At 40.6% G+C, this 16,320-nt stretch overlaps 1 protein-coding gene across 1 annotated transcript; it reads left to right on the forward strand.

Moving 5' to 3' along the window:
- Positions 1 to 4,589: 4,589 nt before the first annotated feature.
- LOC146513499 (fibulin-7-like) lies at positions 4,590 to 15,929 on the forward strand. The gene is made up of 7 exons (XM_085166830.1): positions 4,590 to 5,525; positions 7,482 to 7,632; positions 7,827 to 7,997; positions 8,077 to 8,337; positions 8,481 to 8,618; positions 8,708 to 8,843; positions 14,894 to 15,929. The coding sequence occupies exons 1-7, from the start codon at positions 5,427 to 5,429 to the stop codon at positions 15,252 to 15,254; spliced, it is 1,317 nt and encodes a 438-aa protein (XP_085022956.1). The 5' UTR covers positions 4,590 to 5,426; the 3' UTR covers positions 15,255 to 15,929.
- Positions 15,930 to 16,320: the final 391 nt, after the last annotated feature.

A 16,320-nucleotide genomic window follows, 5' to 3' on the forward strand; every position in this document is an offset into this window, starting at 1 on the left:
TGTCTTTGGCAGGACACACTTGGAAAGCAGATGTCATAACTCATATAATCCTAGTTAAACACAATTTATTTCCACTGAGTCCCTGCAAGCTGTATTAAAAAATTACAGGCCAGAAACTGACTGATTGCAAAATGTATCCAGAAACAATAAGCAAACAACAGCAAAAACCTCAAACAAACATCAGAAACACAGAAAACCATCCGTCAGTTTGCTTCTGCCTGAAAAGACAAACGTGAGTAAATCATCTTTGTTTTCAGAACTCTCAGTTCTCATGTGGTTTGGATCAAAGCTTCAAACTATAATCAGCAACTTCGCCAAAGTAAATTATCATTTTCCAAAGTGCGGTGGTGCCACATGTTTGTGAAGAGACCTGAATTCTTTGGTTTTCTGAAAAGACTCAAGCTCCACCTGGTGGACACCAACCAACATCCATAATTTGTCAAGCCTCTTGTTTTAGCTGTTCCAGTTAAGGATTACCACATTGGATCATCTGCCTCCATCTCACTCCATCTGTACCATCATCCTCTGTCACACCAACCCTCTGCGTATCCTCCATCAAAACATGCATCAATCTTCTCTGTGGTCTTCTTCTCTTCCTTCTGCACGGCAGATTGTCCTCCACCACCACTCCCGACTTCCTGATGCAGCACCACATCTTTCTTGGCACCCAATTAGGGATGCACCGATACCGATACTGGTATCGGGTATCAGGGCCAATACTGTAAAATGTGTGTGTACTCATACTCGTAAAAGTTAACCGATACCATGAACCGATACTAACTTATTTCATTAATCAGAGGGTGGCTTGTCATTTCTGTTGTAGTTTTTTAGATTGGCCACTAGGGGGACATCCCGCGCTAAACAGGCACAGGGTTAGGCGAGTGAGACTGGCAGCTCCAGATAAAAAAGAGAAACTGGAGGCTGCTGCAGCTAGGCTAAACAAAATGTCAGCAGTGTGGAACAGCCAACTTTAACTCAGGTTTTGGAAAAGCGATGAAAAATGTCAAGAGAAAATCCACGGGCAGTTAAAATAACAGAGGCTCTGACTCATTTTATCGCTCTGGATGACCAGCCAATGCCGGTCGTGGAAAACATAGGATTGCACCGTCTTCTCAGCATACTCGAGCCGCAATATGAAATATAATAAATAAACAGAAGTGTTTATTTATTATTCTGAAAGCTCGGGACAGTGCCAATAGTTCAGTGATATTTTGTTAAATTACAATGTGGAGACTCTGCAATAATTTAAGAGAAGTGCTTATTTTTCACGTGAAATTTTTTTGTGGTCATTTTTATTAAGATTTTATTTTTTATCGGCAGGGAATATAATAAAACCTGTCTTCCAATTCATTGCATTTGTGTGTGTGGTAGAAGTATCGGTTTTTGTACTCTGTATCGGCAAGTACTCAGATCCAAGTATCGGTATCGTATCGGTTTGAAAAAATTGGTATCGTTGCATCCCTGCACCCAATAATATGTATGCAAACATGGCATCTCTTCTCAGCATGAAGCCATACTACTGCTCACTGATCATCACTTTCACTTTACTTTCGCTTTCACTTTATTTCTAAAGCACTTTAAAAACAACATAACAGCTGACCGCAGTGCTGCCCTTTCTTATTTGTCTGAAGCAGATCAAACAAATAAGAAAGGGCAAGACCATTAAGAGACTTAAAAACAAATAAAAGAATTTTAAAATGGATCACATCTCTTCTTAACCTAACCTCAACAACTCTTTTCCTTCCACATACCATGGCTCATCAGCTTTATCCCTCTGTAGCTACCACAGCTCTGCACATCACGCTTGTCTCTGAAAATCAGTACGAGTACACTTCTACATTCCTCAGACATCCTCTCGTACTCCAAGGTTGTTTTAAACAATCAGGTCAAAAATATGATTCCCCTCTCTCCTAGATTTCTCCAATACTCCACAGGTATGTCATATGGATCATTTTCCACTCTTTATCCTCTCCATAGCCGTCCTCATTTCCTTGTTACTAACCCTCTGCAGTTCCTGATTCTCTAACTGTCTTCCACCCATCTACTTTCTTCTCTTCTCTCGTTAGCACATTTCTGTCTCTATCATTAACCACCCTAACCTGCTGCCACCTCCCAGTACTCCTGTCTACTTTCTTTGAATTCCCGACTATCCTGCTCTTTCTCTGCTAACTTCTTCCTAAGTGATCCTGTATGTCCTCAGTCCAAAACCAATTCTCCTTGTCCCCTTTCCTCTGTCCAAAGGTCACATCAGACACCTTCTTTGCAGTTTCCCTCATCACTACAGCCATTCTTATCCAGCCATCTAGCAATTCTTCCCCACCACCCAGAGCCTGTATCAGCTACTACACAACATCTCCTTATCACCTGTTCCCTTCAGCTACATGTCCAATGAAGTATGCGCCAATATAATATGAGCCAGCTCTCTCCCTTTACTGCTCATAGACGATACATCAAGTCCCTACTCTCACTGCACTTTCCTGCTCTCTCGCTGCCTTCTAACATGCCTTCCCCCCTCTCCTCTTCCTTTGTCTTTTGCCAACAGTAGCAAAGTTTTCATTGGCACAAGCACAACATTTAGGATAACTTACTTTGTGTCACTCTTCTTTACTTTACTTTCTGTCATAAAGTGTAACCAAGGTGAATCCTGATATTAAACAATTAGAGGAATGATATATTATTAACAGAGAAAGGTGCAAATTAGGGATGCAACGATACCAATTTTTTCAAACCGATACGATACCGATACTTGGATCTGAGGACTTGCCGATACAGAGTACGAAAACCGATACTTCTACCACACACACACACACACACACACACACAAATGCAATGAAATGGAAGACAGGTTTTATTTTATTCTCTGCCGATAAAAAATAAAATCTTAATAAAAATGACCACAAAAAAATTTCAAGTGAAAAATAAGCACTTCTGTTAAATTATTGCAGAGTCTCCACATTGTAATTTAACAAAATATCACTGAACTATTGGCACTGTCTCGAGCTTTCAGAATAATAAATAAACACTTCTGTTTATTTATTATATTTCATATCGCAGCTCGAGTATGCTGAGAAGACGGTGCAATCCTGTGTTTTCCACGACCGGCATTGGCTGGTCATCCAGAGCGATAAAATGAGTCAGAGCCTCTGTTATTTTAACTGCCCGTGGATTTTCTCTTGACATTTTTCATCACTTTTCCAGAACCTGAGTTAAAGTTGGCTGTTCCACACTGCTGACATTTTGTTTAGCCTAGCTACAGCAGCCTCCAGTTTCTCTTTTTTATCTGGAGCTGCCAGTCTCACTCGCCTAACCCTGTGCCTGTTTAGCGCGGGATGTCCCCCTAGTGGCCAATCTAAAAAACTACAACAGAAATGACAAGCCACCCTCTGACTAATGAAATAAGTTAGTATCGGTTCATGGTATCGGTTAACTTTTACGAGTATGAGTACACACACATTTTACAGTATCGGCCCCGATACCCAATACCAGTATCGGTATCGGTGCAGCCCTAGTGCAAATGTTTTTTCAGCTAATGTGAAAAAACTGAGGGACTGCTTTAAAGCCCAATAAAAGATGTAGGATTATTTATAATTATAAGAATCAAGCTGTTCTAGAAAAGTCCCAGAATAAAAGCATGTATTTCCTGTGGTGTCAGAAATATAACACTTTGATGGTGTTGCATGATGATGGCTCAAGTATGAGCACAGCATCATTTGTTCTAGTCGAAAATGCCAACATATGTTTAGTTTTTAAAAGCTTAAGATTATAACGCTTAAGAACTGAAGTCACAGCTACATCAGGATCACAAAACACCTAAAAGACAGACAAATTACAAAACAACACCTCTCCACTCAGATGCTCCATTTTGTGAGAGCAGTTCAGAAAACCAATGAAATTAATATTTTAACAAATTTTTTGCTGTAATAAAAAAAATCTGTTAAAAGTTTTAAAACCTGAAAAAAAGATGGCAGTATGAGCCTTTCACATCATTCCGGTGAGTGCTTCACAGCTCCACCTGTTTTCCAGGAGGTCTGTCTATCGTTGTTCCCGCATAATCAAACTTAATCTTGGTCCACATTGCAAGTGACCACTCACATTTCTGTGATGTCATACTTTTGTGATGTGGACACACCGTTACACCACACACTAAACCCTAACCCAAAGAGCTTAACCCTAACTATAGCGCTATAACCCTAACCACGATCACATCCCAAACCCCAGCCCCAATCCTAACAGCCTTTTATTTTCAATGTTTTCCTGAGTGCTCATTGGCTGTTTTTGGGGGTTTTTTTTACACGTCACAAAACTATGACATCATAACAATATGCTCACTTGGACCAACATTAATGATGATAATTCAAGAATAACTAAAGAGAATAAAACTAAAGCATCTCTATTTCATACCAGCTGGCATCTGGTATGAATACCCAACCCCCTTTTTGGGGTTTGTATTCTGTTAGTTTACTTATGATGACATATCTGTTATTAAACACATATCTTGTGTTCTAATTTTAGACATGTTAAAAATCAAAATGTGCTTCTTTTTGTTTTTCCAATAATCTTCCATAATGTGCAAATGGTTCTTTTGTGTTTTTAACAAATGCGTGAAAGGCTCTTCAAGGAAATTCAAGGCCTTGTTTGATGGAGTTTGGTTCAATCATCTTTTTTATTTACTTCCAATTAAACGTTATAATTCCAAATTCAGCAGATGTGTTTTTCCTTTTGGGGATTTTCATGTGTTTAGAGTGCTGTATAGGAGATTATAGTGTGCATGCATACTCTGCCATTATCATACCTTATATATGACTCTGAGTTTAAGTTGAAGTTTGGACTTGTAGCAGCTGCAGGGTCTTTTCTAAAATCTCTTCCAGGATCTCTACACCTCTTTTTTTTCCTCTTTCTGAGTGGGGGATAACCGAGGCGGGGGCTTCTGCCTCAGATATCGCTGCCTTGTCATTTAGGAGCAACATGACATTATGCTGCAACGAGGCGAGTTTGGGGTTTCAAAAAAAGTGGGGCTTTATAGTGACTGTAATTGGAGCAGGAGCCACATTCCTGAGCTGGAGAGCGAATCTGAAATACTCCCCAACAACGGGGGATGATTAAAAGACACCACTGCCAGCTGACTTCTCCTTATAATTTAAGTCTATTTCTGGATTTGCTGATGGTTTATAAAAAAAAAGAAAAAAAAAAGAAGGGACAGCATATTCCAGATGTGGGCCCTCCTTCTTCTCCTCCTCCTCCTCTTCTGGCTTCAGCTTCCACCTCCAACATGCTTGACAGGGAGGTGGGTGGAGGTGAAGGTGGAGGTGGAGGGAGGGTTGTGAGGGAGCGCAGGAGAAATTTGGCAAGTGCCCTCGAAAAGAAAGAGCAGGAGAAGAGATGGTTCAGTTCTGAGGACGCAGCAGAGGAGCTGAAGACGGATCATCATGAGGATGGAGCTTTTATCCAGGATGAAGGCTGCTGGGGTCGTTACGCTGACGATGATGATGATCAGCCTTCATCAGATTTATTCTTCTTCTGCTCAGGTTGGTACCGGTGTCTGACCTGGTCATGCTTTTTAAAAAAATAAGAAAAACATGAAATCATCTATATTTGGACCAAAGGTCTTATAAGACTAATTCAATATAATGTATGTAATCGAATTTAATGTAATAAAAAAAATAAATTACGACTGTTTTTCTTAAATAAAATACAAAAGAATAGTTCTTATCGTGTTTGCATTTTACTTTTATAGCTTTTAGGCTGTAACACTTTAATGTTCCCAGTCTTGGAGATGATATTCCTGCAAAAAGCTGACCCCTCTCTAATTAGTAGGACACTGAAAAAATAATAATTTTTGATCCTGATAATGATGAAGGAACAATTTTGAGTAAAATGCAAATGAAATATATGAAATCAAAAGTTCATATAAAGTTCAAATAAAAAATCATCAAGTTTATTTATTTTTTTTACACTCATTTTTGTACTCATGTAACAAAATTACATGGTAGATTCACATGTAATCTAATTACTTAAGTCAGCATTTTGGGTCTAAATGTTTTTTGAGTAAAAGTTGACACCAAAATGATTTTATATCCAAGTTTTATTTCTTAGAGAGTCAAAAAAGTTGGAACATGATCTGATCAAGAGAAAGATCGTGATCTTTTTTAGATTAAAAATATGTTTGAGATTATTTATTGAAACATAGTGCAGTACCACACACTGTGATTATAGATATAACAAAGAAAAATCCATTTAGCTCTGTAAATGTGGCCATATGATGTTCATAATCATCTTCTCTTGCATGTCCTGAGAGCTTCAAGCATGGCTGATATTTTTAGATTCTTCTATGCTAAACACAAACATCAACTCGTTTTTCAAACTGAACATTTATGCAGACAATCATCGCTGATGATGAGAGCTCGGTCTCCAACTAAGACCGAGCAGTTTTCAAGAATCCAGTTTTCCAACCTGAAGGCAAAGAGCAGCAGGGACACACGTTTCTCAGCATCTGTAATATCCAGATGTTTCTGAGTCAGGACATTCAGCAGAAATGACCTTACCTGGACTTTCAGGCATCACAAACACATATCTTCAAACTGTAGCTTTGTGTGCTTCAAAAAATTAAGATCAAATTGAAGATTCATCTTCCTGACATGTTGGAGAAGATCCAGCTAGAAGCAGAAAGTATAAGACGACACATTAGGAGTTCTGCTCAGAGCAAAGGTGCGCAGGAGCATGACCTTCAATTTGATTCAGGTAAATTTAAATCAAGTTGAGATCTTTGAACTTTTCAATCTTGTGTACCGTTAAATGTCCAAAAAACTAAGATTAAAAAAAGAAAATCAACGACTATGACACACACTTAGCCCTGGTCAAATCAATCAAAGTGCAGGAATGAATTCTTGTTTTTATTGTCATTAGAGTTTGATTACTCATACCAACACCAAAGTCTGTTTAAATACATAGTAGCTGCAGCTGCAGGTTCACCCTCCTCCTCACTGCCTGTAAGAAACCAAAGGAACGCCTCCAAACACCGAAAACACAAACCACAGGTTCGCTGTGTGGCAGCAGCGCCGGGTTAAGCTGTGTTTCAACAGTGATTGTGAGGCGAGCGGCCGCTTCTGGTTCAGTTTTCACCCAGGCTTAAATGCAGCTCTGAAAAACCTCACCTCTGTGTGCAGACCTCAAACCCGCAAACAGAATGTGATGGTCATCTTCTGCCTCTAGCCAAACAAATTATTACAACCTTGGAAAAACTTCGTGTTTTCATTATAATTTGAGCCTAAAGATAGAATTTATAGTAAATAATGAATATTTATTGTGATAGGAGGCATTTAGAAGTATACATCCACATCCACCGTGCACGTTTGAGCTTGAGTCAGCTCATGGTATTGGTGTTCTGGCCCCAGAATTTACTCGGCTTATTATAAAAGTGCCAAAAAGACAAAGATTAGATGGAGGAAGGCCTTCTCTAACCCCTCCTCGTCCCGCCCCCACAGGAGTGTCCACCCACTCACGATCTGCTGAACTCGCTGCGGCAGGTGGAGAAGATGCTGGCGGTCCATGAGACGTCCTACCAGCAGGGCCTGCGCTCCCTAAAGAAGAAGATTAGCGCCCTGCACAACAGCACCATGGCCGTCTTTAAAATAGGTAAAGAATAAATGGTAAAAGTGGGAGGGGTTTGTGGTGTAGTGTCCCTGTGGCGGTGGTTTGTGGCGCAGCTGCAGGGGAGGCTGACACACTGGAGCTCCGTCAGTTCCTGGTGTCTGTTCCAGATGACCACAGGGTTTGAGGTCCAGCAGGTGGATTAAGATTATCTCAGACAGAAATGTTTTGCCTTGCAGCATCCTGCCCCAAACCGGATCCCCCCGCTCACGGCCGCAGACTGGGCAGGGTGTTTGGCATCGGACACGAGGTCCACTTCCTGTGCAAGTCCGGCTATGAGCTGATTGGTCCTCGAACCCGAGTGTGTCTGGAGTCTCTGAAGTGGAGCGGTCAGCAGCCCATGTGCAGACGTGAGTCTCCGGAGGTCAATCGCAGTTCTGCTTCAAAGTTTTGTGCTTCTGTTTTTTTAAACCTGGCTTTTCTTTTCAGGCCTCAACAGCACCGCCATCTCCCTCCCCTCCTTCTCTCCCGCTTCTCCCTCCTCCTCCGCCTCCTCTTCGTCATCGTTTCCTGCTTCCGCTGCTCTGTCAGCATCCTCTTCAGCAACTTCACTTTCTCACCAGTCGCCCACGTCATCCTCTCCCTCCTCTTCAGTACGACCCTCTCACTGCACACACTTCCTGGGCTCCACCCGCTGCACCTGTGACGTGGGCTTCACCATATCAGGCCGTGACAACAACATCTGCACAGGTGATCAGTCCATAGCAATAACTACCACATTAACGAAACGCTGTTTCGATATTTTCGCTTGAGAACCAAAATTGTTGGATGTAAGTTTTCTTTCAATCAAGCGACCGATTAATCGACTCGAATTTTGCTCGTGTCTGTTTCAGATATCGACGAGTGCCATCTGTTTCCCCTCGGTCAGCCTGGCCGGCTCTGCGTCCATCAGTGCGTGAACACACCCGGCAGCTTCCACTGCATCTGTCCGTCCGGGTACGACCTGACCAGAGACGGCCGCGGCTGCGCAGGTCAGAGGTCGTCCTGTTCTATTTGGGGAATGCTTAAGATCTCTGCGCCCTTGTAGTTGTACCTCTCACCTTTGACCTTTCACATTCAGACATTGACGAGTGTGAAAACCGGATGCACAACTGCACAGCGGACCAGCTGTGTGTGAACACCTACGGAGGTTTCCAGTGCGTGACGGTGGAGTGTCCTCGCATGAAAAACGCCACGTACATCAAAACGTCGTCCATGTAAGAGTACTTACCGCCCTTTTTCTCCTCAACCTTCCTCTGAGCTGTTCTCTTCTATCTTACCTTCTGTGTCCTGTTTGTGTCTCCACATAAACATTTAGTTTGTACAATCTGAAAGTTTGCGAATCTCACTATTTACTTTAAAGGCAAACAGTCTGAGTTTCCAGTTTGCAGCTCACTTTTCAGTTTCAGCACCACTTGGCAAGTAGTTTTTGATGGTGGACAGACAAACTGGCATCTTCCATGCAAACTACTGGTGACCATGGCAACCTGTGGCGCCTTAACAATAATAAAAAGGTTTTTGGTACAGCACCAAATACCTGTTTGCAACCAGTTTCGCACTAGAAGCAACCACTCAGCAGTGGGTTGAGGGCTAGACACTTTTTCCTATCAACCGATGGTTGCCAAATGATTGCCAACCAGTCTCTAAGTCTGTGTGAGTGGGACTCACTAATATTAACTCGACTAAAGAAAGGTTAGAGTGTGATTTGATCCCAAAAACCAAAACAATCTGTCTGTGATTCAAATGAGCTCAGTGGTGTGATATTTGTCCCATTGGTCAAAAATCAGTCCACATGCTTTTTGAGGCAATCCAGAGAGTTGCAAAACATCTGGAAACTCTCCAAGTTCTACGGACTTTGTCTGTTTGCCCAACAACTGTGGATGAAAACAAAACTGACAGTCTGAATTTGAAACTAGCGAACAAGCAGTCAAAAGAATGACTGCCCTGAACTACACTCAATTTAAATCACACATCGAGAGTGCAGTTAAACAGCACCCAGAAACACGAAGACACAATCAAAACCATAAACCTGTCACCTCAGAAGAAAAAGAATCAGACATAAAGTCAATGACAGGGACAGCGATAAAGAAATATTTGACAAACAATGACCTCAACCTCACAGTTAACCACTTCCCTCCTCCACCCATCTCTTAGCTCTGGCAAAATCTGGGCTGAGAGTCAGCCTGAGGTTTGGCCTCAGATGAACTGTTTTTTTCAGGCTACAGTTAGCTGATCGGTCAAGAACCTTGAAACGTGTTTACAGCACTGGACGTGTTTACCACAGCAGATTGTTCAAGTACTTCAAATCTTTTCCACACCTGGAATCACGGAGGTGCCAAATTGCAAAAATTCCCCCAGTCGAACCCAAGAAACTGCAAGCCAAATACAGTCAACACAGATCAGACTGATCTGATCACTTCTTTGTGGGGAAAACCACCAAAAGAAAAAATAAACTATTGGGAGAACTTACTGTAAAAGTTGCCCATCATTCATCTTCGATTTGAAAGAGGATGTCAAAGGCATGTAATCTGAGCGAGCCTTTTGTTGGACACACTAGCTAAAGAGGGACTTGGATAAAGATGATTTAGCAAGCCGCAAATTCAAGAGAAACGTTTGCAGAGAACAGCTGTTGTATCATCTGTTTCCTGTATTTTGGTCACAAAAAACATGAAGATTGCAGCCACACGGGATCTGCAGGGTGTTTGGCTTAGTTCAAGGGTTCTGCAAAATGTTTTCTGAGAAGATTTGCAGTGGAAACGTTACTCTGAAGTATTTTAACTATAACATTTTAACACATCAATTAAAAACTAAGAATCATTTTGCATAAGACTAGAACAAATGGCAGCAGAAGAAGACTGTATGTAGTGAAATTCCTCACATTAGTGCCATCACAAAAGAATTTCTAACTTTGATACAAAACCTTTAAAAAATATCAACAATTTTACAAATGCGTCAAATATTTGAGGTAGAATCTTGTTTAAAATATTTTTTTAAGATTTGCATGATTCACAGTTCAAAATAAACCTTTCATTCATTCATGCTCTGTCTGAAATGAGCTGTTTTAACTCACCCCAACCGGCTGCAGAAGATGGCCCCGCCCCTTCCTGAGCCTATTCCTGCCGGAGGTTTCTTCCTGTTAAAAGGGAGTTTTTCCTTCCCACTGTCACCAAAGCGCTTGCTCATAGGGTCATATGATTGTTGGTGTTTTCTCTGTATGTATTATTGTAGAGTCTTTACCTTTACAATATAAAGCGCATTAAGGCAATTGTTTTTGTGATTTGGCGCTCTATAAAAATATAATTGAAAAATTGAACTCCTAGTAAAGGTTTTGAACTGCATGTGGGTTCCATAACTGAGATGACCGTATGAAGGATAACTGACCACTTAGAGAAAAAATATACATGTAAACTGAGTTTAGTGGCAGTCCATGTTTCAGACCATGAAGCTTTTGGCTCACAGAGGTTACTTGTACATATACTGAGTTATTATCACTCAACTTTTGTTATGTTTAATATGAATGTTCACTACTGGGACTGAAGATATATGACAGAAAACACTAACTTTGTCAAACATTTCAGCCATGCATGTCTGAAAAACACCGTCCCAAACCTAACTCTGAATCTGGGAGAGTGCAGAGTACGCCTGCACTCTCTCCAGCATATAACAAACAAAATCACATGTTCACTTTCAGTGTTTGTGTCAATTTCTGAGAAAAGCAGGTCCTTACCCATGAGTACAAGAGCAGGGTATCATTTCAGGAGACTAGGATCATTTCAGGATTTTAACAGCTTACTCTGGGGGTGACTGAACAATCATGGCGTCTCTGGAGAACCATAAACAATCAGACTGGATTCTACTGTAGAGGAGACAGGAAGTCGATGAAGATGAAGAATACAAGAATGCGTTCCAACCCGCAACCACACTTTGTTGGAGATGTAGAAGTTTTTGACCCAAGACTGACCTCAGATGTTTTTCTGCTAACTATGACTCACAAGCTAACCATGAAGTGTAGCTTTACATGCATTAGCATGCTGAAGCTAATCAGATTAAACTGGATTAAAAATATATACGTCACAGAGTGATGAATATAAAAGCATTTTACAGGAAGTGAAAAGAGTTATTCAAAACCAATGGGTGCCCTCAAAAGAGTCGTCACAAAGACAGAACGATAGCTTGAAAAGTTTAATTAATGTTCTCTAACTATTAATCTGCACTTCTCTCAAATTACAGCTAAATCACCTTTTTCAGATCATGTCAAGCATCCAAACAGGTTTCTTCTCTCTCGCTCTAATCATCATGTTTTGTCTGGTTTGCTGTATCAGCGAACTTATCTTTTTTTTGTTTTTCGAACTTTATTTAAAATTATAAAGCAAACAGTCAGTCATTCCAGTTCAGTTTGTGCAGTAGACATACAGGGCAAATAACAGTAACAATATACAGTACAATGAAATAAGGAGGATAAATAAATAAAGGGGAAAAAAAGTCGAAAGTTGTATCTGTGACAGCTCATTCGTTAAACATTTCTGAATGAATTTCAATCAATGATAAACCTTTTTTATTGGAAGTCAATTTAAGAGAGTTTAAGTAATATTCGATTTCAATCAAAAACAAATTAAATGATGAGTTTTGAAATTTGTATCAGCTAACTTATCCCTCCAGTGATGCTCCACTAACATGCCTCACAGCTGGAGTTCATTTTGCTAAATCCAAATGCCAAAAAGTCCAGTGCTTAAAAATAAATAAAAGTAGCACTAACACATAACACTTTATTAGAGTTTAGCATCAAGTCCTTCTGTGAGCTCGATCTAGTCAGTTAAGAAACGCTGGTTGCTTTGGTGTAAAAAGTTAACGACAGGTACAGTAGAGGGGCAACCACGAGAAAACTCGAAAACAGGAATGGTTCAGCTTGAGGCGAAACGTGGACCTCACAGAGGTTTCAGAGGTAATCCGACTCCTTCAGGAAGCCACATCAGGACATTCCTGGGTTTTCATGCATTTTAAAGACCCGTTTTTACTCCTTGGCTTTTAATTCTGTATGAGTCTGTCATTATTTTATCCTTATTATTTTCCTTTCCTTTTAAATGTTAATAATAATAATAATAATGATGATAATAACTTTATTTATAAAGCGCTTTCAAACAAAGTGCTGTACAACTATTTGAAACTAAAAAGATAAAAAAGAAATAAAAGCAATACAGGTAAAAGACACAATACAAGTTAAAAACAGTAAGAATTTAAAAACTAAAAGCCATAGAATTAAGACATGTAAGATAAGGTGAACAAATGTGTCTTCAGCTTAGTTTTAAAAACCTCCACAGAGCAGCCTGCCTAACATCTTGAGGGAGGGTGTTCCACAGAAACGGGGCACGAAAAGAAAAAGCTCTCCAATTGTCTTTTTTCTCTAGGAACCTTTAGAAGGCCAGAGTCCTGAGATCGGAGAGCACGGGGTGGAACGTAAAGATGTAAAAGGTCGGAGATGTATGAAGGTGCCAGTCCGTTTAAAGCCTTGTAGGTGAGCAGCAGGACCTTAAAATCTGCTCGAACCTGACCAGGTAGCCAATGAAGAGAGTTCAGTACAGGCTAATGTGCTCAAATTTCCTAGTTCTTGTTAAAATGCGAGCAGCTGCATTTTGCACCATCTGTAGACCTCTGAAACTTTTCTTTGGTAGCCCAGAAAGAAGAGCGTTACAATAGTCAATGTGTGAGGACCAGAGATGGGCAGTAACGCGTTACTGTAATCTGATTACTTTTTTCATGTAACGAGTAAAGTAAGGGATTACTATTGCAAAAACGGTAATTGGATTACTGTTACTTTCCCGTAGGAACGCTGCGTTACTGCGTTACTAAAACCGTGATTTTTTTTGCGAGAATGTCTCATGACAGTGACGTAAGCGAGTGCGACGTTCGTGACAACAGCTGTGTACAGATCAACAATGGATCATATATCGAGTGCAGAGAGAGTATGAGTGTGCAGCGTTTAAAGCGTGGAAGTACTGACCTTACTTTGAGTTTGATTCCATAAAAAGTGACAAAAACATTAGTGTCCGTTGTGCGTGGGAAGAAAACTTCTTTTTACAGCGAAAAAAACCCCTAAACTTCCAAGCAAGCACCGAGTAGCTACGACGTAATGGGAAACTCAGAGAGAAACTGCCGTATCCTTCCACTGACCGCTGCGGCACACCTGCACCAGGGTAAACCTCCGCCTACCCCACTCCTGCTTTACAGGTGAAAATAGAGCAACAGGACCACTAGTCTTTGACTTTATTTATTTTCTGCTGTGTTTTACTTGCATCTATTTGAAAGACTGAGTGTAAACACACAAAATATTTTATTTTATGTGCTGGAATGTGCAGAAAATAAGTTTAAATATTAAACAAATTTCTTCCAGTCAGAGAATGTTGCAGATAATTAAATTTTTGCTTGATGCATAAAGTTAAAAGATTAAAACTAATAAAACAAGTTTTAAAAAGAGACTTTTCCATTTGATTACATTTTGTATGATGATTATGCAGAAAAAGTAGAATTGGGCTGAAAGATCTATCGCTTTATCACCTATTCAGGTTGTAAATCGTGTTTTTAAAAAGTAACTAAGTAATTAATTACTTTTGAAAATAAGTAATCAGTAAAGTAACAGGATTACTTTTTGGGGGAAGTAATCGGTAATTAGTTACTGATTACTTTTTTCAAGTAACTTGACCAACACTGGTGAGGACACAAAAGCATGGACAAGAACCTCTGCAGTGTCGCTTGTTACCTGATTTTTCTATTGTACAGTACTTTTAAAAACAACAACTGTTGACCAAAGCGCTATATAAATAAAACTGATTTGATTTGATCTTTGATTTTTTTAAGCAGTGCATGTGAATGTATGAGGCCACATTCAGGCTTGGGAACGGTGGACTCTTTATGATTGCAATAACCCTCAAGTGTGAGGTGACATCACAGGGTCCATGTAGCGCTTTAAAAGTAGACGCTATTCTGAACGCTGTCTGGACAGGTCCAAAAAGATGGTCTTAAGGAGAAGTGAGCCCGTTTTAGAAAATCTTTTTGATCACATGTTAGTTAGTTGTCCTTCTGTAATTGAGTATGTTGAAATCTTCTTTTTCATTTATCCAATTCAGTGCTGCTGAGGGCAGCTGAAGCCCTGAGGCCTCGTACTCGTTCATCTTAGATTAGGACAGAAAGCAGGCCGGTTGTTCCATAACAATGACTGAAACCTGTGAATAACTAAAAACCAATCATGTTTACCCTCTTTGTGTTCCTTCAGGCGGTGTGAGAGGAACCCGTGCATGCTGGGAGACAAGCAATGCTCTCAGGCGCCAAACTCCATCTCCTTCCACTTCCTCTCTGTAGTGTCCAACATGTCCGCCCCGCGCATCCTCTTCCGGGTGTCTGCCGCTCGCGTGCTGGGCGACACGCTGCGATTCGGCCTCGCCGGCGGTCGCGGCCGGGGCCACTTTAGCGTGCAGCGCTCGGGCAGACAGACGGGCACCCTCCTCCTGGTGACGCCCATCAAGGGGCCGGCCGCGCTAGAAGCCGAGGTGGAGATGAGCGAGCTGGAGGACAACACCCTGCTGGGCCGCTACCTCACCAAGGTCACCCTGTTCGTGTCTCCGTACGAGTTTTAGAAAGGAAGTGATGACGGTTACCCGGGGTTTGTAGAAGGAGATGAGCTGAACTCTGACTGTACTGATGAAGACGTTTCAGGGCAGGATGAAGAGTGGACGTGGAACCACTGAGTGTTTTTGACCTCGTTGTAGGTGACTGTAATTTTCTAGTTCTTTTCAAAAATATGAATTTTGTATATAGAGCATAACATAGCCAGATTCAGGAAGACCTAATATTAAGTATTTAGGATTTTGAAGTGGGCCTGCTCTGCCTTACATCATTTTCTTGACATATATATGTGTAATATGATGTTTTTGAACACAACCAGATAAGTTTCAGATAATGAAGTGAGCACATGTAGAAGTAAACCTCGTGAGACAAAAGCTCAGGCTTCACAAAGTTTTTTTTCTACTGTTGGAATTATGATGTCACCGAGAGTAGATATTCCTAATATGGTCATCTTAAGTCCCTCCCACACACTTTTGTTTTCGGGAAGGACAGCCAATCAGAGATAGTTGCCTTAATAAGAAAGATGAACTGACAGGAATAAATTAAAGTTGTTGTTTGTTTGTTTTTATAAAGACCTTCACTCTGTTGGGTCCCACCTAGCATCACATTCTTCAATTTGACGTATATTTTAAATTATTTTGTATTGAAAAACAATCTTTCAAATAAAAACATTCTAACTAATCTAATGTTTGTTACATGTTCGTTTTTAAGAGTCTGCTCTCTACCAAAGTCACTTCTGTAGAAAGCTAACACTAACTTGGACTTAGATTGCTAGGATGCTACGCTACACTGGCACTACCAACACGTTCTCACTCCCAAAGCGTAACACAACAACGCTAGGTGACAAATCGTCAACATATTACGTTTTCGGCTACCCACCACGTTCCTGAATGACGACCTCAGAAAAATGAGGAAATATGAGAACCGTATGGACTCAATCTACACATGTTCACTCTTTTTCTTCAAATCACTTAGAAACACGCTATTTAACATAATTAAACTCTTGGTTAAGGTCAGGAAAAAGGTTATGGTTAGGGCTAGGGATAGGGTTAGGTTTAGGGCTGGAATACAGAGCTG

The sequence above is a fragment of the Neolamprologus multifasciatus genome, chromosome 7 (genome assembly GCF_963576455.1).
Source record: "Neolamprologus multifasciatus chromosome 7, fNeoMul1.2, whole genome shotgun sequence".
Classification (NCBI taxonomy): domain Eukaryota; kingdom Metazoa; phylum Chordata; class Actinopteri; order Cichliformes; family Cichlidae; genus Neolamprologus; species Neolamprologus multifasciatus.

Coding starts and splice junctions, on each gene's coding strand:
- LOC146513499 (XM_085166830.1), top strand. CDS start 5,427: ATGAGGATGGAGCTTTTATCCAGGATGAAGGCTGCTGGGGTCGTTACG. Junction 7,633..7,826: donor CATGGCCGTCTTTAAAATAG/GTAAAGAATAAA, acceptor TTTGCCTTGCAG/CATCCTGCCCCAAACCGGAT. Junction 8,338..8,480: donor TGACAACAACATCTGCACAG/GTGATCAGTCCA, acceptor TGTCTGTTTCAG/ATATCGACGAGTGCCATCTG.